General features: G+C 45.8%; 1 protein-coding gene across 4 annotated transcripts in view; it reads right to left on the reverse strand.

Annotated features, from left to right (window-relative positions):
• LOC137656672 (two pore calcium channel protein 1-like) overlaps positions 1-23870 on the reverse strand; it is a 157264-nt gene that overhangs the window by 63965 nt on the left and 69429 nt on the right. For all 4 annotated transcript variants that reach the window (XM_068390852.1, XM_068390850.1, XM_068390853.1 and 1 more), the window contains 4 exons: positions 18869-18951; positions 18114-18232; positions 17021-17165; positions 5918-6100 (listed from right to left, as the gene is read on the reverse strand). In XM_068390852.1, coding sequence (XP_068246953.1) covers positions 5918-6100; positions 17021-17165; positions 18114-18232; positions 18869-18951 — 530 coding nt within the window. The remainder of the gene's footprint in view (positions 1-5917; positions 6101-17020; positions 17166-18113; positions 18233-18868; positions 18952-23870) is intronic.

The raw sequence follows: 23870 nt of genomic DNA on the forward strand, positions 1-23870 counted from the left end.
ATTGAGTCGGGTCGTGAATAGATCTACCTGGAGACCTGGAACCAGCCTGAGTATCCACTGGAAGGAGTGCATGTCCAGGGACCACTCCGATTCCAGTGGGCTCGTCCTGGATAATGAGTCTGCTATCACATTCTGGACTCCTGCTAGGTGAGTTGCTGACAGGAACCAGTCTTTGTCGGCTGCCAAGGTGAAGATAGTGACCAGGATCTGATTAAGGTTGGGTGATTTGGACCCCCCCCCCCCCCTGTTGAGGCAGTGGACTACGGCCGTGCTGTCTGAGACTACTCTGATGTGGGTCGACCTCGGAGGGGAGATTCTCTTCAGGGTCAAGAACACCGCCATGGCTTCGAGAACATTGATATGGAACTGTCTCATGGCGGGTGACCAAGAGCCCTGAAACATCTGATGTTGGGAGTAACCCCCCCATCCACTCAGAGACGCGTCGGTATGAATTGTCACTTGTGGAGAGGGGAACTGTAGAGGAACCGACTTGGAGAGGTTCCTCCGATCGGACCATGGTTGTAGTCTCATTTTCAAGACAGAGGGGATCTTCGAGGTCTTGTCTCTTAAAGGTATTGTCGCTCTCTTTCTCCAAACTCGATTGATGTCTTTGAGTTTGGCTTTTAATAGGAGATCGGTCAGTGAGGCAAACTGGAGAAGGCCGAGGATTCGTTCTAAAGCTCTTCTGGACACCTGTTTGTGTTTGAGAAAGTTCCTGACCTTGGAAGCTATCTCCCTTACCTTCTTGGGAGGAAGGGAGAGCTTGTGCTTTGAGAGGTCCCAACGGATGCCTAACCATTCGAAGTGGCTTGATGGTTGTAGGTGGGACTTCCGGAGGTTGACTTGGAAGCCCAATTTGGGAGAAAATGGAGTACCTTCGACGTAGCTCTGTTGCATTCCTGGTGCGACTGGGCCCAAATGAGCCAATCGTCCAGATAGGCGACGATTTGTATCCCTTGGTGTCTGAGTTGCTCGAGCACCGTCTCCCCCAGTTTCGTGAATACCCTGGGGGCAATGCTGAGACCGAAGGGCATGACTTTGAATGCAAAGGCTCTCTTGCCGAGACGGAAGCCTAGGTAAGGAGAGAAATTTCGAGCTACTGGGACATGATAATAGGCGTCGGTAAGATCGATAGAGGTGGTGACGGCCCCACGGGGAAGTAAGGTCCGTACCTGAGAGATAGTCAGCATACGGAACTTGTCGCAAAGGATGTAAGAGTTGAGCTTCGACAAGTCCAGAACTACCCTCAACGCCGACGAGTCTTTCTTCGGGACTGTAAACAGGCGGCCTTGGAATTTCAGGGATCGAACCCGCTTGATTGCTCTCTTCTTGAGTAACTCCGCGGTGTACTCTTCCAGGATGGGAGTGGGTCTCTGGAAGAAGGTCACTGGTGGAGGAGGGGATCCCTGTGACCATTTCCAACCCAAGCCCCTTGATATTATGCTGTGAGCCCATGGACTGAAGGTCCAATGGTCCCGGAAGTGATAAAGTCTCCCTCCTACCGGCATCACATCATTGGGAGGGAGTGAACTTAGGGCCCCTCCCTCCCCGGGAACCCCTTGCTCTAGGCCCGCCGCGTTGGCGGAACTGTCCTCTACCTCTGAAACTCCCTCTTTGGTATCCACGAAAGGAACCGAAGGATTCGTAGGCAGGGTTGTATGCAGGTGAGGGCATCCAAGAGGGGTTGGGCTGTGTACCAGGGGGAGCAGCGAGGTAGACTACCTGCTGAGGAGGCACCTGTTGTCGAGAAGTCGAGGCCGCGGAAGACTGTGGGGACGAGGTACCCCGGGCCGTCTTGTAAGGACTAAACCTCTGCTTCTTCTTGAAGAACGTGTGTCTCTGGGGTTCGAACCTCTTTTTGGCTGAGAGACCCCACCTTACCTGCAAATTCTGGTTTGCCCTCGCTGCGTCCTGAAGAACCTTATCCACCTCGGTCTGAGGGAAGAGGGTCTTACCCCAGCAGGAGGACGCTATCAGTCTGTTCGGCTCATGCCTGATGGTGGCCTCCGACAGAACGAACTTCCTGCAACTAACCCGAGCTGACCAGAAGTCATGGAGGTCTATTTGGTAGGATAGCAGCTGGTTCTTTGTGGCGACTCTGAACAGCGTTTCCTCTGGGTAAAGAGATGCTAGGGACTCCATGGAGGTGATGGATTGGAGGGACCTAGCTAGTCTAGTATGGGTCTCGAACTCAGTTTTGAGAAGACTCTCTATTAATCTGGGAAGCTTCTCAGAGAAAAGAGTAGAGGCACAGTCCGGGTCTAGTTTCCCCACCGTGAAGGTAGAAGCCGCAGCATCCCAGGCTGCCGAGGTACCCGGAATAAGCAAAGAGGTGGGGTACGTCTCCTTGAGAGCCGGCATGGAAGAGCCTTCCTTGATGGCCTGTATAGTCAGCTCTGTGACTTTGTCTATGAGCGGCAAAGAGATGGAGGCCGCTGTCGTAAAAATAGTGTAGGCACCTTTGTGTGGGGTGAGCTTGGAGTTAATACACCCCCACTCTGATAGTGTTCTGGCCCAGATAGCCTGGGCCTGTTCTTTTGGAAATATGACCGTTTCCTTCGGTACCTTGTCCATACGGACCAATGCATGTTCCTTTAAACGTACAAAACCATTGAACGGGAATGCTAGGCCCGGGGGATAGAACTCCAGGTCCTCTAGAGGGCGGGTGCCTATGCCCTCCAGAGTTAGAGAACCATCTACGAATGGAGCATGCAAGGCAAACCGCCAAGGATTGTTTTTATCGAAGGGTGGCAGCTTCGATGCGTCTGGAGCAGAAGGGGGAGGAAACTGAGTTCCAGCGCGGATCAGAGTAGCCATCATATCCTTAATCTCTGTTATCGCCCCAGAGTGATGTTGAACTTGATCTCTGACCAATCCTTTGATCAGTTCGATAGGGAGGAGATCAGCCCAGGGTACCTGAAAGCCATCCGTTGGTTTTTTCTTGGATTTGGTAGACTTAGACTTCTTAGGAGTAGTGGTTTTACGAGGAGCAATATGAATATCAGGAGCTGTCGAGGGTCCGGGGACCGGTGACGTTGATACTGGCAAAGCTGAAGTCTTATAAGTTCGAAGTGGCTTCACCTTGGGTCGTACGGAGGCAGAGGGATCCCGAGGAGAAGCCTTAGAGTTATCAAAACCTAGAAAGGAAGAGGTAGGAGAGGGAGTAGGAGAGAAAAGGGTTTCCACCAACTCGGCACCACTTACCTGCTCGTCCCTGGGTTCTACGTCTATATCCAGACCCGCCACGTCCAGCGGTACGAGGGGTTCGTTCTCCACGGAAATGGTAGCCCTGACTTCTTCAATTAAGGGGGCAGCAAGGTCAGGGGAGACTGCAGCAGTAGTCGAGCCTGGGAAGAGGCGGGAGGCCATGTCCCCATCGAGGAGATAGGGTGCGCCAGACGGGGCATTCCTGCCGAAGCCCGACACCCACGGACGAAGAGTAGCCCTTGCTGAACGAAGAGAGACATCATCGGCCTGTAAGATTTGCAGTGATTAGTGATGGAGGAGGGGGTTTGCTCTCCAAAATATACTGTGTATATCATATTCATGTCTATATTAGTGTCTGCCAACGAGAAATAAGGAACAAAGGGAAAACCCACTTACATCATCGTTCAGTAGAATTGACGACAGCTCGTAACAGAGCGAGCACAAATCCGGGAACCAGACCATGTATTGGGCCTGTCCCGGTTCCTGGATAAAGGGAATGGAGCAGTGTGCATGAGACCGGCAGAGGTCATGCCCAACGGGGTCGTTGAACGAGGCAGGGCATCCTTCAGCAGTACAACGGGCCTTCTGTAAAAGAAAGGAGACATGAGTCTGGTGTTTCTTGAAACTCTGATAAGGGGATAAAAAACCTATTATTCTAGAGTTCCGGCACTCACTGAATTCCCTAAGCACCAATATTGCATTGACCTAACAACCGAATATTACTTTTAAGTTGATACCGCCCCATACCATTGTTGGCACTTTAATATTCAATTGTTTGTATATTTGTAATGCACCTAATGTCTGTTAATGACATATGGATAAATAACTTAAAGCAATCTGCCGACCTCCAAGGGTCGGGGAAGCAGTGACATGCCCTTAAAATAAATATAAACACCAGCCTTAGCTAAAGGCAAGGCAAATATAAGTGTGAAGTGTATGGGCGACCTCCGGTGAAGCCGGAGCCTTGGCTAAAGGCCAGGCAAATATAAGTGTGAAGTGTATGGGCGACCTCCGGTGAAGCCGGAGCGTAATGAGATGTCCTGAATAAAGCAGCCTTAGCTAAAGGCAAGGCAAATATAAGTGTGAAGTGTATGGGCGACCTCCGGTGACGCCGGAGGATAATGAGATGCCCTGAATAATTCAATTGTGGCTAATAATTCAATTGTGAAAGATAAAAAGCTAAGCCGCAGCTAAAGGCTAAAGCTTAGATCATAGCAAAGCGTATTTACGATCTCCGGTGAGGCCGGAGGGAGAAGAAAGGTCCTGAATAATTATTGTGAATAAAAACACAGTTGTAATAACAAAGGCTATTGTGGATATGGCCGTGGCCTGAGACCGGAGTAAGGGCCACCGGAGGGTCGTATCTAAACAATATGAAGCCCGTCCCATGTAGTAAACAATTTATAAATATAACAATAGAACAAAAGTCATTGAGAATCCCTCATGGCAGAGTAGAACTCAAGGCGGAGTGGAAAACGTTCATAACTACTCCCGAGCCGTAACGGGGAGAGGACGAAACACGGACCAAAATAACGCTAACAATTGAAAAGTCACGAAAAATAAATAACTCGTAAGTTAACATCCACCCAGAGGGGGAGAGGTGAGGGAGGGAGAACCCATTGAACGCACAAAACGGAAAACGGGAAATCCGCTCACCCACCGGAGCTAAGAAAGAAAACGAGAGAAAGGGGTAACTCGTGACTGCGAACAGAAAACGGGGACCCCAAGCTCTCACTCTCTTGGACACAAAATCAGGACTAAAAATCACACAACACTATTATAAACGTATCAAATAAAAATGTACATCCATATAAAACTACGATCGAAGAATAGCATCTGCTAAAACTTAAAATAAATAGCACAGTCGAGTGACGAACGCCTCGGAGGGGCGGGTACTAAACAATAACAAAGCTAGATCGCTATCTCGTTCGTAGGCTGGACTTGCTAGCAAAAAGTACCATGCGCATAAATACAAAAAAGAAAAAAAAAAAAATAACGGTTCTAAAGGCATAAGGCCAGGAACTTAACCAAGAACCTAAGTGACAGAGTACTAAACGGGCAGACAAAGATGAATTCCCAAACAAGTGAACAAACAATGGCCGCCGTGAAGGGCCAGACGGGAATAATAAAACAGACTATACTGGATATAAAACAAAAGCCCGGTACTATAAAAAGCTGTCAAAACAAACTATGGTACTTAACATTGGAATGTGTGAAGATGGAGCTTCGGACATGACAAAATAAATCCACGATTGATAAAAAAGACCGAGAGCACCACAAAAAAATTCAACACTTAAGAGTCCAAAAAGAAGGATGACGTTCAGATGGCGCTCGCGTCTTGGCGTGGGTGGTGTGGCGCTGGGGGTTGGCTAGGGCCTTTGTATCGGCCCATCCCTTTGACGAAGGAATTAACTAAATGGAAGACAACCTGTGAATAGTGGATTTCACGCGCCTTTGCTTTATACATGACACCCAAAAGGTGCTCGCGCGAGGGTTGTAACCTCAGCATTCCATGCTTTTATCTTTCTCTGGTATAATTGGAAGGTTTTATCAGAAAAGATATATAAGAAGGACTCTTTTCACCGGCCGCCACAGGTCGACCCAGAAAATACATAACGTCAAAAAATCTCTAACAAATTCTCTAATCTAATTGTTTAAATAACAAAAGAATTAAAGTAATGGTATAAAACTTTAATGCTACCTTACTCACACATTCCAAAGTCTCAAAAAGAATCGCTTTGGACCATAAACGTATAATTTGAGAATGATTTCAATCAGGAAGAGTCCCAGGAAGATCCACTCGGCTGTATCATCCCATTCAGATGAATTGGTAGATATGCCAATCACAACTGCATTGACTAAAGTCAGCACATCAAAGAAGATTTGAAAATACCTGAAAATGAATTGGAATATGCATTTCAAAAGCAGATTTTATTATTGGTTTTTATTCTTCATAAATATGTTATTCTGTCAAAAGATATCATTAAAAGAATAAAAAATATAAATATTTTCATAAAAATCCATTGCATATTTCTAAATATGTTATTTTCCTTAGTAAAATAAATTTTTGAATATACTTACCGATGATCATATAGCTGTCAGCTCTGCTGCACGACAGAAAAACCTACGGGCGGAATACGCCAGCGATCGCTATACAGGTGGGGGTGTACATCAACAGCGCCATCTGTCAAGTAGGTACTCAAGTACTCGATGTCAACAAAGAACCAATTTTCTCCTCTGTCCACTGGGTCTCTATTGGGGAGGATGGGTGGGTCCTTTAATTTATGATCATCGGGTAAGTATATTCAAAAATTTATTTTACTAAGGAAAATAACATTTTTCAATATTAAACTTACCCGATGATCATATAGCTGATTCACACCCAGGGGGGTGGGTAGAGACCAGCATTACATGTTGACATTATTATGAGCTAAGTATTCCGTATTTTATTTTAGCAGTTATTCAAAATAACAAACATAAAATAAATAAGTACCTGGTAAGGAAGTCGACTTGAACAATTACTCTGCCTTTTTAAGTACGTCTTCCTTACTGAGCCTCGCGATCCTCATAGGATGCTGAGCGACTCCTAGGAGCTGAAGTATGAAGGGTTGCAACCCATACTAAAGGTCCTCATCAAAACCTCTAATCTAGGCGCTTCTCAAGAAATGACTTTGACCACCCGCCAAATCAAGTAGGATGCGAAAGGCTTCTTAGCCTTCCGGACAACCCAAAACAATAATAAAACATTTCAAGAGAAAGATTAAAAAGGTTATGGAATTAGGGAATTGTAGTGGTGGAGCCCTCACCACTACTGCACTCGTTGCTACGAATGGTCCCAGAGTGTAGCAGGTCTCGTAAAGAGACTGGACATTCTTAAGATAAAAGACGCGAACACTGATTTGCTTTTCCAATAGGTTGCGTCGAATATACTTTGCAGAGATCTATTTTGTTTAAAGGCCACGGAAGTTGCGACAGCTCTAACTTCGTGTGTCCTTACCTTCAGCAAAGCTTGGTCTTCCTCATTCAGATGGGAATGAGCTTCTCGTATTAACAGTCTGATAAAATAGGATAAAGCATTCTTTGACATAGGCAAAGATGGTTTCTTAACTGAACACCATAAAGCTTCAGACGGGCCTCGTAAAGGTTTTTAAATAGAACTTAAGAGCTCTTACAGGACATAATACTCTTTCTAGTTCATTTCAAACCATGCGATAAGTTTGGAATATCGAACGATATTGGTCAAGGCCGAGAAGGCAGCTCGTGTTTGGCTAGAAAACCAAGTTGTAGAACATGTAGCCATTTCGGATGAGAATCCGATGTTCTTGCTGAAGGCATGAATCTCACTGACTCTTTTAGCTGTGGTTAAGCATATCAGGAAAAGAGTCTTTAAGGTGAGATCTTTCAGGGAGGCTGATTGAAGCGGTTCGAACCTGTCTGACATAAGGAATCTTAGTACCACGTCTAAATTCCAACCAGGTGTAACCAAACGACGCTCCTTCGTGGTCTCAAAAGACTTAAGGAGGTCTTGTAGATCTTTATTATTGGAAAGATCTAAGCCTCTGTGACGGAAGACTGATGCCAACATGCTTCTGTAACCCTTGATAGTGGGAGCTGAAAGAGATCGTTCTTTCCTCAGATATGAGAGAAAGTCAGCTATTTGAGTTACAGAGGTACTGGTCGAGGATACGGATACTGACTTGCACCAGTTTCGGAAGATTTCCCACTTCGATTGGTAGATTCTAAGGGTGGATGTTCTCCTTGCTCTAGCAAACGCTCTGGTTGCCTCCTTCGAAAAGCCTCTAGCTCTCGAGAGTCTTTCGATAATCTGAAGGCAGTCAGACGAAGAGCGTGGAGGCCTTGGTGTACCTTCTTTACGCGTGGCTGACGTAGAAGGTCCACCCTTAGGGGAAGTGTTCTGGGAACGTCTACTAGCCATCGAAGTACCTCGGTGAGTTATTCTCTCGCGGGCCAGAGGGAAGCAACTAGCGTCAACCTTGTCCCTTCGTGAGAGGCGAACTTCTGCAGTACCTTGTTGACAATCTTGAACGGAGGGAATGCATATAGATCTAAATGTGACCAATCTAGTAGAAAGGCATCTATATGAACTACTGCTGGGTCCGGGATAGGTGAGCAAACTATTGGGAGCCTCTTGGTCATCGAGGTTGCGAAGAGATCTATGGTTGGCTGGCCCCAGGTGGCCCAAAGTCTCTTACATACATCCTTGTGGAGGGTCCAATCTGTTGGAATTATTTGTCCCTTCCTACTGAGACAATCTGCTATGACATTCAAGTTGCCTTGGATGAACCTCGTTACTAGTGAAAAGTCTAGACCTGTTGACCAGGTGAGGAGGTCCCTTGCGATCTCGTACCATGTCAGAGAGTAGGTCCCTCCTTGCTTGGAGATGTACGTCAAAGCCGGGTGTTGTCCGAGTTCACCTCCACCACTTTGCCTTGAAGGAGAGACCTGAAGCTTTTCCAGGTCAGACGTACTGCCAGTAGCTTCTTGCAGTTGAAATGCATTGTCCTTTGACTCGAGTTCCATAATCCCGAGCATTCCCTACCGCCTAATGTCGCACCCCAGCCTACGTCCGATGCGTCCGAGAAGAGAACGTGGTTGGGAGTCTGAACAGTCAGGGGAAGACCCTTTCTAAGGTTGATAAAGTCCTTTCACCAAGTCAGACCAGACTTTATCTTTCCGGAAACCGGGATCGAGACCGCTTCTAGCGTCTTGTCCTTTTTCCAGTGAAAAGCTAGATGATACAGAAGAGGACGGAGGTGTAGTCTTCCAAGTGACACAAAAGAACCATGGATGACAGTGTCCTTACCAGACTCATCCACAGCCTGACAGGGCAGCGTTCCTTCTTCAGCATCTTCTGGATGGATAGCAGGGCTGGGGGTTGATCGTCTAGTTCAGCAACGTCCTCATCAGAGGGTTCCTTATCCGAAACTGATGAGGAAATGGCAACGGAGTGGGCAACGTCTGACTCGCTGAATCCGGTCGCACTGGTGGATGCGTGACGGAGCCGGACGCAATATCATGGTACTGCTGCACAGTCTGTGAACTGTCAACCATGGGGACGCGAGGAAGTACAGCGTCAACCCGAAACTGTCTAGACTGTCTGGGTTGTGCAGTCAACACCCTACCGGGTTGCTGAGGTTGACGCACTGCGTCACAACAAGTCACCTCTGCTGGTTGTTGAACGTCTTCCTAGTGACACACTTCAACAACCACCTCCGAGCGTCGCTTAACGTCAACGTGCGACTGGCAACCCACACTGGGTCGCATCGGTGGAGGAACCACCTCAACTGGCGGACGCGAGTAGGATACCTCAGTGTCAACAGGGCGCACAACCAACCGGTAGGAAGGTTGTTGGCCAGAAGGTTCTTCTCCGTAAAAAGTCCTCTATCAAGGACACAAGCTTGGACTGCATGTCTTGCAGCAAAGCCCATTAGGGTCTACGGGAGCAGTTGTGGCAACAGACGGGGTTAGCGACTGAAGCGGAACCATTTACCATCCCTGGAAGCCTTGTTATGCTTTAATTAAAGTCCATAGGAGGCTAAGCAGCTTAAGGCTCCTCTCCAAATGACAGAGTCCTCAAAGGAATATCAGTAGGAGGGAGAACAGCACTTTCTCATCCACAGGAACCTTGTCCGAGAAAAGCTAGGTTATCTCAGTGAGGGTCTCACTGCTGCATAAGCAGCAGACCAGAAGGCAACGTTATGTAACTGCTTGACAGTCTGTGAACTGTCAAAAACTGAACTGTCAACCACAACAGGTGCGTGAGGACATACAGCACTGGTGCATTAGCAGCAGACCAGAAGGCAACGTTATGTAACTGCTTGACAGTCTGTGAACTGTCAAAAAACTGAACTGTCAACCACAACAGGTGCGTGAGGACATACAGCACTGGTGCATTAGTAGCAGACCAGAAGGCAACGTCATGTAACTGCTTGACAGTCTGTGAGCTGGCAACGACCAAAGCTGTGTGGGGAAGCCTCAACTCCTGACTGACTAGTCTGCTGCGGGTGAGTGGCGGTAACCACAGTGGGTTGCGGAGGCTGACGCACCGTGTCAAAACACGGCAGCTTAACTCCACCCTCCTGTTGTTGTGGTAGCTCACGCACGGCAACGGAGTGCTCCGTGCGTCTGTGGGAGTCAGCAAGCGTCTGGCAGGGTCGACTGCGCATGGGTGGAGGAGCTCTCACAGTCGGAGTGTGGGAGCAGGCAGCCTCAGCGTCTGCTGGGCGCACAACCGTGGCAGGTTGTAGGCTAACGGGTGCAGCGCCAACCTCTCCGCAGCCGGAGTGTGGGAGCAGGCAGCCTCAGCGTGAGCTGGGCGCACAACCGTGGCAGGTTGTAGGCTAACGGGCGCAGCCGGAGTGTGGGAGCAGGCAGCCTCAGCGTGAGCTGGGCGCACAACCGTGGCAGGTTGTAGGCTAACGGGTGCAGCGTTAACCTTCTCCGCACGAAACTCCTGCATAACCGCAGCTAACTGAGTCCGCATAGACTGCAGTAAAGACCACTCAGGGTCTACAAAAGCGGCAACAGACGGAGCTACTGTCCGTTGTGACTGAGGGTCTAAAACAGCGGGTGCGGCAACAGACGGAGTTACTGCCTGTTGCGGTACCACCTTGCCTCTCTTGGGAGGTGTGCAGTCGTCGGATGACTGCAGCGAGTCCGAACTGACCCAGTGGCTACACCTGGGCCGTTGGACTTGCGCGGAAGGGACCGACTTGCACTTAATAAGCTGCGAGACCTTGGTCCAAGGTTTCTTACGAGAAACCTCTTCCGCAGACGAGAAGTAAATGGGCTCTCTCGTCTTTGTGTGGGTGGGGCGATCTTGGGTAGATACGCCCGAAACCACGGAGGGAAAAACGTCTGTTCGCTGATCAAGGCCTGAGGAACCCATAAGTCGTTCGACATTACTTCTCCCCTGGGCTTGGGAGCTTGCAAGAGGTCCCGGACTAGGTGAACGACAGGCACGAACAGACGAACCCTCGGACGCAACACTGTAACACTTTGCGCATATCACTTTATCACTTTGATTTTCTGTTTTGCACTTATTTCACTGAAATCGAAACTTTTACTGATTTCTACCTGAAACACGCAATCCTACCCTTCATTAAAAGGTAGTAATTGCGAAAACAGTCGTATAATGCAACAGAAAACATATATAAAGATAAAGAATTCAGTGGCTGGGAAAGAGACTAAACACTAGATCAAATAAACTACGTTTACAATCTCTCACCGCACATAGCCTGGGAACAAGAATAAAACCCTAGAAACGTTTTACCTTCTTCCCCTACAGCGACTAGGGAGGAGAGTAAAACGAGAACAACGTTACCCGCTTGAACGAAACGTTTTATCTCCTCTCTCTCCCTCCGTCTCTATCTCTCTCTTTCTCTCTAGATTTCGCACCTGAGAGAAGAGCCCAATTATATATCGTCAAAACATGTTATTTGCTAAAGGAAAAAACTGAAAGGTTTTCCAAATAAAAAGTTCCTTTAATTTAGAATTTAAACCATTTAAGCTAAGAAAGAATGAACGAAACGCTAGAATAGGTTTACTCTTACTGCAAAGTGAAACCGTGATACACTCTCTCTCTATCGTAACGATAGAGCGCAAGTTGAACGTCCTGAACGTCAACAACTGCGTAGACTAAAAAACTAAACGTTAGTTCATCTTTGAAAACAGTACGAGACTATCAAAGAAATTCTTTCAAAAAACATTAAATTTAAAAAGTTTTAAATTCTTTAAAGGTTAAATACGATATAACGGGCTCAACGTTGATTAACTTCGGTTCCAAGTTAGGACCGCCTACTAAAAGGAAAGGTCGCAAATAAACAAAACATAAAAATTTATTTTTATATGTTTATAATAAAAGGAAAGTTAATCGAAGAGGCCTAATAAAGGCGGAGAGATATAAAATATAAAGATCTATAACGTGTTAAGCAAAATTACTAAAAACCTAAACACACTTCCGTCTAAGGGAAGGGTCGGCCATTTAAAAGTGAAAGAGAGTCCATACTCTCTTTGTCACCAAAATAAAATCTATCCAAAACGAGTTCAAGTTTTGCAATGAAGATAAAACCCCTGCATAGCGAAAGCTCAAAACTGGAATAGTGTACTTCACCAAATAGTTGTGAAAACAAATCCAGTTAGTAACAGCGTATTTAGTAGGTCTTGCCAGTGGCACGACAGAGAGAAAATTGATTCTTTGTTGACATCGAGTACTTGAGTACCTACTTGACAGATGGCGCTGTTGATGTACACCCCCACCTGTATAGCGATCGCTGGCGTATTCCGCCCGTAGGTTTTTCTGTCGGGCAGCAGAGCTGACAGCTATATGATCATCGGGTAAGTTTAATATTGAAAAAGCCATTTTATAGGGATATTATTGTCCCTAATACTTCAGCCCATCCTAAAATAAATAAAGAAAACGATAATCAAGTGGTAGCAATGTTATGCATGAGGGGATCACTAGATCTCAGGCAGTTACAATAGTTAGTATTTGTGGTGTCTGATTAATGAACTGTGAGAAATAACAAGACTGGAAGGTGAGATCTCACATTTGAAGTGATGATTTTATAAGAAAAGATCACAATTTTTAAATAGTAATTTGTATTTTTCCTAAGTATACAGGCTGAGTCCTTTAATAGCAATATGAGGTAAACATAATTGGCTAACAGGTGGTAGGTAGATCCCGCCCACCTGACACATGGCTTCACTTTGACCTTAACTTAAGACTTGCGTGGTGATTGAGGTAGCCAGTGTAACTTGAAGAACTAAGTCTGTATGGTTAGGTAAAATACAAAATTATTATTAAACATTTGTGAATTGTTCCAAAACGTAATATAAATCATCATCCTTCGGAAGGTGTAGGTTGGCTAAGGCACCAGACACCCATTAAGATACTACCATTTAAGAGGGTTATTGGGTCTTTTGACTAACCAGACAGTATTACATTGGATTCCTCTCTGGATACAGCTAATTTTTCCTTTGCTTACACAACACTAAATAGTCTGGCCTATTCTTTACAAATTCTCCTATTTCATCATGCCCCTGGCAACACTAAGATAACTGGAAAATTCTTCACTCAAGGAGTTTATTACTGCACTGTAACTGTTCAGTGGCTACTTTCCTCTGGTGAGGGTAGAAGAGTTAACTATGGTAAACAAGTCTTCTAAGAAAAGCACACTACAATATCAAACCATTTTTTTCTAGTCTTGGGTGGTGCCATAGCCTCTGTACCATGGTCTTCCACTGTCTTGGGGTACAATTCTCTTGCCTAAGGGTACACTCGGGCATACTGTTCTAAGTTTCCCTATATCCTTTCCTAACTGGGATATTTTCCTGGTTGGAGCCCTTGGACTTATAACATTCTGCTTTTCCAAATAGGGTTGAAGCTTAGCTAGTAATGATAATAATAATAATAATAATAATAAAAACCAAGATTGGCTGGTTAACTAATCAGATGTCAATGTACTTCAGTCCTGTGGAGGAGAAAAAGTCAGAACTCCTGTCAACCTCTTAACTATCTGAGCATGATGTTTCAGTGTTAGGTTAGACCTCTAACAGAGAACTAGTAGTCAGTCACTGAAGAATCATTATCCTTAAGGATAAGGTGTCTGAATGTATGGGCATTTACCAGAAATGGGTTTGCATACATTCCAAACATCGGTACTTCAATACAAACTTAATTGGATATAGAAGTTGCTTGGTTGAGTTGCTTACCTGCACCTAGAGTCCTTCAAGCTCATAACAACACAACAGCTTTATATTAACTAAGGGAAAAAGAAGGGGCTGACAAAGGAGGTTGGGCTATTGAAGTACAGTAGTTTTCTTGGTACCTTAATGAAGAGCATCAACAGATCTGGAAACCAGTTGGTGTGTGCCCACTTGGGAGCCACCAGGGTCATTCTGATATTTGAGATTATCTACATCCTACCTATTGATTACTGTACTCGATGTATGAGGCAGAAAAAGTCGTGTCCTTCAGATCATAATACCTAACTCTTCAGAGTTGGATGAATTCAAATCCAGGAGAAACGTAGCGTTTTGGGGCAATTTCGTACCAAACAAGCACTAAATTAATATTACCATAGTTTTCAAGTGGCATGTTGCTTTTTGTCCCCTCTGTAGCACTGGCAAGGGGCTCCCACTGTATAGATGCACACATCAATCTTGGGAGGAAAGGTATATGGATCCAGGTTGTCCAGGAATGTTAGAAGGTGCCCTCCATTGATGCAGACAGATCAGGAACTGATGAACAAAATGCTGGAAGCTTTTTGTTCAGCCGGGTGGAAAACAAGTCGATTGATGGGAAATCCCAAAAGGCCAAAAGCCTTTCCATTACGTTCGGTAGTACAGACCACTCCGCTCTTACCACCTGCCTCTGGAGGCTGAACATGCCCACTAGTTCATTCTTCTTGTCAGGAATGAGCCTTGCTGACAGGTCTACTGTACTGTCAAATGCCCAAGTGTGTGCCTACTTTGCCAACTTGCAGAGGGACTGTGAAACAGTTTCTGCCTGGTTGTTGACGTAGGCCACTCCTGTAGTGTTTTTACTCCTCCATATTGATGAGTGTACTATCAAACTCTGTTGGAAACATTGCTCACATTTCTCAACAGGCTGATATGAAGGAGTTTTTCCTCTCCAGACCACGATCCCAAAGCGGTTTGATCCCACAGGATGCGTTCTACCTCTCCTTGGATCATCTGGGAAAAGAAGCATCTCTGGATGTGGAGAGTTGAGTGTAACTATCCAGATGAGGTTTTCGTCATTCAGCCCCCACAAGATATCATCCCTCACTTCTTGTTCCACTGGAACCTGAAGATGGGGAGGGGCAGATCAGTATCTGCTGACCAGTGAAACACAAGTTTTTCCAACGACAATAGGTGTCCCAGTGCACATTGCCAATGTTGAACCGGAAGGTGTTGTATGATCAGAAATGGTTGCACAATCTCCTTGCGTGTTGATACGATCGCCTGATGGAAAGACTCTTGTTACTACCGTGTCTATCAACATTCCCAGATATTCCAACGTTCTCTTGGGCATAAGACTACATTTCCCAATTGATCGCAATCTCCAGATCATGGCAAAAGAAAAGTAGTTTGTCTCGATGCTGGAGCACCTGCCTCCTCAAAGATGACAGGATCAGCCAATCGCTGAGATACCTCAGAAGACGAATTCCATTTGAGTGGACCCAAGCTGAGACTAACAATAAACACTTGAGAGAACACTTGGGGATTGGTAGACAGTCCAAAGCACAGAGATTTAAATTGGTACACACCCTTGAAAATGAAGTGGAGGTACTGTTTGTCAGACCGATGGATCAGTATTTAAAAATACGCATCCATGAGGTCCACAGAAAGCATAATCTTCTTTCCTTATGGCTACATGTACAGTACTCACTGTCTACAGCTTGTACCTAGTTTGTTGAACAAACTTGTTCAGAGTAGAGTTCAATGACTGGTCTCCATCCTACGGTCAAATTCTCCACAACGGACCACCACAAGTTCTTCCTTCCCTTTGGATTATGAAGGCTATAGACTGTGAAGGAACTGGATCGATACTCCTCAGCGGAAGAAGGAACAGAAGAACGTTGTCCGCATTCCGTTGTTGAGCTGGCCCGTGCTCTTTCCATTTAAGACCAAAGAAGCACTAGATGAGTTAGTTCTTGAGAGGCAGGAAAGAGAGCGTGGCCCTGTCTCGAGGGCGCCTTTGACGAGAGCACGTCCTTGGAGAGGGAAGAGCTTCGATGAGTCACTCTGGCATGAAGAAGGCTCTCAATACTCCTCACAGCAGTGAATTGGTCTCAAGGTGTCACCCTTTAACGATTGCTTCGAAGACAGATGATGGCAAGAGACATGATCTCTATGAGCTAGAGGATCACTAGAGACAGATCGGTCCCCGAAGAGAACCCTCAAGTCTTGGCTCGGTTTCAGCAAATTGAAGGATATCGGGAGCAAGTAGAATCTTGATGTGAAGGATGGTAGTGTGATGTCTGCCATCAACAAGGAGGAACAGATGATCAATGATTGGAATCCCTAGATAAATTCAAGTATAGGTGATGTGAAGTTGAAGCACAAGGGGTCCTGTCACTATGTGTCCTCTGGGATGGTGTCCTCACATGAAAAGATTGATTGTTAAGTAATGGAGCATAAGGAGACTGGATATGTGAAGACTGGGAGTGTGAGGGCCTGATACAAGGAGACTGAAGGTGTGGAGACCAAGTGCTAGAACTTTTTTTGTGTGGAGACTGGGAACACTGCAATCGGCTTCAAGAAGAAAAGAGGAAGCAAAGCTTGAGAAAACAGAGATGAGAACGTTGAGATGGATTATGGGAATATCACTGCTTGAAAGATTGGAAAATGATGAAATAAAAAGAACGGCAGGTATATTAAAGATTACAGAGGTGGAGTATCATGACTCAGATGGTGTGGGCATGTGTTGAGGATGGATGGTAAGGAGGGAGTGAGGAGGGCTTGGGAGGAACATGTTAGGGGGGAGAGATCAAGAGGGAGGCAGAGAATAGATGGGCAGATAAGGCGAAGGATGATATTGAAATAAGACATTTGGTGGAAGAGAATGCCTTTGATAGAGGGCTTTGGAGAGGAGGCATCAGGTAGCTGTCTCCTTACTGTAGGGATAACGGTGGGAGAGAAGAAGAGTTCAAAGATAAATCAATAAAAATTCTTAAACATTAGGAAGTCTGAAATATTCAAATAAAAAAAAAATCCTTGACTAAAAAGGACTTCATTTATTCCTTCCGAGCATTTAAGGGTCAATCCAAATAATGCAAGGCCTTACCTATGCTTCACAACCTTACACAGATACTGCGATGGCTTAGAGAAGAAGAGAGATGGGAAGATCTTTTGAATCAATATCCTTCGGTCAACCACTTCTATGACTTCCACATTCAATAAATCAGCCAACTTCAAGAATTCGCCTTTATCTGTAATTTTATTGAAAGGTTTTAGTTATACAAATAACAAGATTGATTAAATATACTGAAAATTTCAAGCTAATTTTAAAACTGTTGTTTATCTTCCCTGATAAGACTTTTACAATAAATATTGAAACAATCTTAAACCTGAATATCGCAGAGTGCCAACAAATTATACAGCATGATTTGAACATAATGAGATTTGATTTATGGAATTTGGGCCATATGGTCCCATACTTGGGCTGGGAAGGTCATTCAGAACAGAGGTGTAACTTGAGGAAAACCAAACACTACATTCTATTGATGAAAAAGTTTACAGAGGTTGGGCAGCAATAGAGAAGGAAAGAAGCAGGAATATAGGTAAAGCAAAAGACGATAGAGACCGTATACTAACTGTTTACAGTGCGCTGCTTGATCTGTGCTAGCTGACAAAATTCAATAAGATACAAACATATGCACTTCACTATGTCATATATGTTACACACAGGAGGATTACTGTATCTTAAATTAAAACATCTCATGAGCAACTTCAAAAGTTCACACTTGCAGCAAATGCTTTTATGTTGAACAGGTGGCTGACATAGGTCTCTTTTTATAGTTTATATATGAAAGATGTCTTTTAATGTTGTTACTCTTCTTAAAATATTCTATTTTAATTGTTCTTTACTTCTCATATAGTTTGTTTATTTCCTTATTTCCTTTCCTCACTGGGTTAATTTTCCTTGTTGGAGCTCTTGTGCTTAGAGCATCCAGCTTTTCCAACTAAGGTTGTAGCTTAGCTAGTAATAATAATAATACTAACTGCCAAACAATAGCTTGGCAAATCATGCAAGAAACCATAGATCGCATATTACATCCATAAAAAACAAGTGACATGCTTAAAAGTCATATCCAGGCATTTTTTATACATCTGCACTTTATGTGAAAATGAAGCAAGATGAATGTAAGATACTGTACCTAGGCACTCTGAACCATCTGTATCCAAAATGATCCACAGTACGTTGATTAGTGCCGGCTTGTTTTCACTATCAATTTTCTTCATCAACTGTACAAACCGTTCCTTAGTTACAATCTGCCTGTAAATAAGAAGAAAAAATAAAACATAGCATCAATATTCTTCAACATTTTCAATACGTATACAACACTACAGTAAATGTAAAAGCTCTAACATAGCTTTACAGAATTTAAGAAATCTTCTTTAGTATTAGAGATACTGTATAAACTGTACTGTACTGTTAAATATTTGAATAAGTTCTTAATAGGATTTCAAATTGTACTTGCATTGCCTAGGCCTACAGTACATGGCTGAGGACTACGAAGCTCAAAGCAGGAGATGATGAATGGAAAAGTATAAAATTAGAAGCTCAAGATATAGAAGACTGGTGAAGTCTAATCAAGCCCCTTTGCGTCAATAGGCGTAGGAGGAGATGATGATGATGATGACTTGCATTGCCTTCTACCTTCCACTTTTCACTAATTCCTTTTTCCTTTTCCCACTAACTATACAACTACTTTTCCATTCTCCAAAGCAAATGGGGGGTAAAGAACAAGAAGCAGACTGAAAAACAGTTAGGACTGAATGAACATGGCGAGCCCTTAATAACAATATGATGATCAAGTCCTTTAACAATATCCCCAAATATACGATAAGTGTTATCTTGATCACTGATTTTCCTAAATCTTTTTACTACACAGATTATAGCATAACTTACCTCGAAGACGAATTCACGGCAAGTATGTCAAAAGCCTTACTCAGCTGCTGTCTCTTGCTGTACACAGTTTTCTTAACTTCATTCTGTCATGAAAATTTAAAGATATTTTTGGCATTAAGTAAGGTTTACTTTGCAGGTGCTCTTGAAATACTGTAGGATACAGTATAAGGAAATAAACTGAAAAATCACATATTTTACATATTAGGCATGATCTACAGAGAAGAGAGTATTAAAATATAATAATATAAAAAAATAGGGTGAAAGTTTATTTAGAAACAACAGTGAATTATTATTTGCACAAAACATGACAAATTCGGAGATAATTTGTATTTTTCCTAACTATACAAACCTTAGCTATTTAATATGGGTAATTACTTTCGGCGTAGCTGAAAGGACGAGCCATTAGAATTTTAACGAGGGTTTACCACCCCACTGCTAGTTAGCGGGGGGTAGGGAGGGTAGCTTGCTATCCTCCCCCTCACACACCTGTGTGGTAAGTTCACTTTGCTTAGAGGTAGAACTTCACGGGGGACAGGGCTGGCGGGCAAGTTTGATTAAATAGCTAAGGTTTGTATAGTTAGGAAAATTACAAATTATCTACGAATTTGTCATTTGTTCCGTAACTGAAATACAAACCACGCTATTTAATATGGGTGACTCAACCCTTAAGAAGGGTGGAATAAGTCCCAGCCATACTGGCTTTTGGCTTTTGCCCGGGGACTCATTATCTGAGTGTGTCAGCACTCAACAATAAAGAGTCCCTGCACCTCGCTCGCACCTTGCTATGCAAGGGCTGCGGCCTACATAAGCTGTGTGTGAAGGAATATGTGTGACTCGTCCTAGGAAGTTGACCTGAAGTTCTTTAGATGGAAACTTTAGGCTAGGACTCTCCCAATACCACCTCGTCAGGGTATGGGAACGCGACAGTATTAACTTAATACTAGGAACAAAAGGGAACATGGTTTAACTGCAGTGGTTTGAGGTCAGCTGTGCAGAGAACCCAGGATGCTGCTTTCCCCAAGAGAGGGGAGGATGAAGAAAAGAATAAGGGCCAGACATACCTTTTCTTTCATGCTGACTAAACCTGGGTAACAATGCCCTCAACCCTCTGCTACTTGTCCATTAAGGAGCCTGAAGTTTAAACCAGCTGTTGTGCAGCCACCACAGGGCCGATAGAGAACGTATCGAGCCTCTTGTGGGTCACGTCTTGCAGGTAGTGGGCTGTGAAGATCGTTTGATGCTTCCATACCCCTGCTTGTAGAACCTGCGTCACTGAGAAGTTCTTTTTGAAGGCCAGGGACGTAGCTACACCCCTGACATCATGAGCTCTAGGGCGACGTGATGGAGGAGGGTCAGGATTCAGGGACAGATGGATTGTCTTTCGAATCCATGCTGAGATGGTGTTCTTGGTAACCCTCCTCTTCGACCTCCCGTGCTAACAAACAATGCCTGCACTTGGGGACAAACTGCAGCTGTTCTTTTCAGATATAGCCTCAGACTCCTTACTGGGCACAGTAGGATATGGTCTGGGTCATCTGTTACGGAACGAAGACTCGAACTCCGGAAGGAGTCGAACCGAGGGTCCGGCACTCCCGGATTCTGAGTCTTAGCAATAAACTCAGGGACGAAGCTGAACGTTACCTCCCCCCATCCCCTTGAATGGGCGATGTCATACGAGAGACCATGAAGTTTACTAACTCGCTAGCTAGTAGGAACACCGTCTTCCAAGTCAGGTGGCGATCTGAAGCCTGGCGTAATGGTTCGTAGGGAGGTCTCTTAAGAGACCTGAGAACTCGAACCACGTTCCATGGAGGAGGTCTCACTTCCGACTGAGGGCAGGTAAGTTCATAACTACGTATGAGTAGGGAAAGTTCCAGCGAAGAAGAAATGTCCACTCCTTTGAGCCTAAAGGCTAGACTTAAGGCTGAGCGATAGCCTTTCACTGCTGAGACTGAAAGGCGCATTTCTTCTCGCAAGTACACGAAGAACTTCGCTATTGCTGGAATAGTGGCATCCAATGGAGAGATACCCCTTCCACGACACCAACCACAGAAAACTCTCCACTTTGCCTGGTAGACCCCTGTGGATGACTTTCGCAGGCGTCCAGACATCCTTTCCGCAACTTGTTGCGAAAATCCTCTCTGCGAGGAGATGCTGGATAGTCTCCAGGAGTGAAACCGAAGCGAAGCTACGGCTTTGTGAAAGATGTTGGTGTGTGGTTGTTTGAGTAGCTCGTGTCGCGGAGGGAGTTCTCTTGGAGGCTCTGTAAGGAGTTGCAGAAGGTCCGGAAACCATTCCGCGTGATGCCACAGCGGAGCTATGAGGGTCATCGAGAGATTGACCGATATTCTGGTCTTGTTGAGTACCCTCCTCATCAGACAGAACGGTGGAAAGGTGTATACGTCGATGTTGTCCCACCGTTGTTGGAAAGCATTTTGCCAGAGAGCCTTGAGATCCGGGACTGGGGAGCAGTACAGCGGCAATTTGAAGTTCAACGCTGTAGCGAACAGATCCACAGTCGGGGAACCCCACAAAGTCAGGACTTTGTTGGCTACTTGACGATCCAAAGACCACTCGGTACTCACTATCTGAGATGCTCTGCTCAGACTGTCGGCGAGCACATTCCTTTAGCCTGGAATGAAGCGAGCCGATAGTGGAATCGAGTGGACTTCGGTCCATCTCAGTATCTCTACTGCAAGATGGGATAGCTGGTTTGAAAAGGTACCTCCCTGCTTGTTGATGTAAGCCACTACTGTGGTGTTGTCGCTCATCACCACCACAACGTGACCCGCCAGGTGCTGTTGGAACTGTTGAAGGGCCATAAATACGGCCTTCATTTCTAGCAGATTTATATGGAGGCACTTTTCTGATTCTGACCACAGGCCCGAGGTCCTGTGGTTCAGAACGTGGGCCCCCCACCCTTTCTTTGAAGCGTCCGAAAACAGCATCAAATCCAGGGGGAGAACGAGAAGATCCACTCCCTTTCGTAGGTTCTCGTCTGCCACCCACCACTGAAGGTCCGTCTGTTCCGCAGAACCCATAGGGATCAAGACATCTGGGGAATCGTGTCCTTGACTCCACCGAGACTTGAGTCGCCATTGCAGAAATCTCATTCTGAGACGACCGTTGGGAACTAGACAGGCCAAGGATGAGAGATGGCCGAGGAGACGTAACCATGATTGGGCTGGGAGTTCGTCTCGTCTGAGGAAAGGACTTGCGACCTTCCTCAGCCTTGCTATCCTGTCGTCTGATGGAAAGGCTTTGAGGAGATTGGTGTCCAATATCATGCCTAGATATACCAGATTATGGGTAGGAAGTAGAGAATACTTCTCGAGATTTACCATGATCCCTAGATCTTGGCAAATTCCCAGAAGTTTGTCTCGGTGTCGAAGAAGGGTTGACTCCAAGTCTGCTAGGATCAGCCAGTCGTCCAGATAATGGAGGAGACGGATGCCGATCCTGTGTGCCCACGAAGATATCAGGGTGAACACTCTGGTGAAAACTTGAGGTGCTGTGGAGAGACTGAAACACAGCACCTTGAACTGGTAGATCTTGTTGTCTAGGCTGAATCTTAAGTACTTCCTTGAAGACGGATGGATTGGGATCTGGAAGTACGCGTCCTTCAGATCCAGTGTACTCATGAAGTCTCACGGTCTCACTGCGAGTCTGACCGTGTCTGCGGTCTCCATGCTGAATGGGGTCTGCTTGACAAACCTGTTCAGAGCTGAGAGGTGGATGACTGGTCTCCAGCCTCCAGACGCCTTCTTTACAAGAAAGAGTCGACTGAAGAAGCCTGGGGACCCATCGACGACCTCTTGGAGAGCGCCCTTCTTCAACATGATCTCGACTTCTGCCCGAAGGGCTTGCCCCCTTGCCGATCCCATGGCAAGAGACCTCAACGACACTGGATTCGCTGTCAAGGGAGGTAGAGATGTTATGAACGGGACACAATATCCTTGACTGATCACGGATATCGTCCAGGAATCGGCCCCGAGTTGCTGCCACCTGTCTGCGCAACTTTGAAGGCATCCCCCCACTGGTGGACATGCAGGGGGATTGCCAATCCTAGCGTTTGTGGCCTCGGTCACTCCCCCTAGGATTTTTCCCTCCCCTGGAGGACTTTTTGTCTTTCTTGTCTTTGACAGGAAAGGGCTACTTGGACACCGTTGCCTTTGCCGCTACAGCCGGTTTCGTCATCTTTGTAGGGCGAGGTTGTTGAGGTGCTGGAGGCTTATAGGGCTTTGATGTTAAAGCCCTATGGAGGAGGGAGTCCTGGTTGGACTTCCACCACCTCTCAGCCACTTGCTCTACATCTTTCAGCTCAAACAGACTACTCCCCAAAAGGGAGGAATGTCTGAGCCCACTGACCTCGGTGTTGGGGACCTTCGTGTTAAATCTTTCAGACACCGCATCTTGGCGTTTCAGGATAGAATTAGCCCACAAGTTCGAGACTTGGTGGGGTAGAAACTCGATGGTACGAGTGCCTGAAAGAAGGAAGGTCTCCAAGGCCTTCCTGGTACTCTCCTTAGACAAGTCCTCGGATCGTATCAGGATGCCAATAGACCCTAGCCAGATATCCAGCCACGAAGTTGCCTGCATGGCACACTTCGCTACCTTCTCCTGGCTGAGGATCTCCGAGGCCGAGAACGACACTGGCCGGTTGGAGTCTCTCTCAAGAGGGACTCCCCTGGAGAGTTCTTCCACCAAGTGGTGGAGGGGAAGAGCTAAACAGGACTCCTCCATGATCTCGAAGTACCTCCTCTGGTGGACACGAGGAGGTGGGAGGAGTTTGTTTCCGGCACTGGAACGGCTGGAAGAGGCAAGCTCGGAGAGCTGGTTCTCGACCTTATCTCTGGCACTCTTAACCCCCTGGGACCAAGGCAAAGCTGCGCTGGCTTTAGGGGGCTTCTGGGTACCAAAGACTCGGTCCAGAACCGTGTCCTTGCCCTCTCGAGGAGGAATCTCTGGATCCGCGAATCCGTTAAGGTTCCTCATCAGAGTC

This window comes from Palaemon carinicauda, chromosome 17 (assembly GCF_036898095.1).
Source record: "Palaemon carinicauda isolate YSFRI2023 chromosome 17, ASM3689809v2, whole genome shotgun sequence".
Classification (NCBI taxonomy): domain Eukaryota; kingdom Metazoa; phylum Arthropoda; class Malacostraca; order Decapoda; family Palaemonidae; genus Palaemon; species Palaemon carinicauda.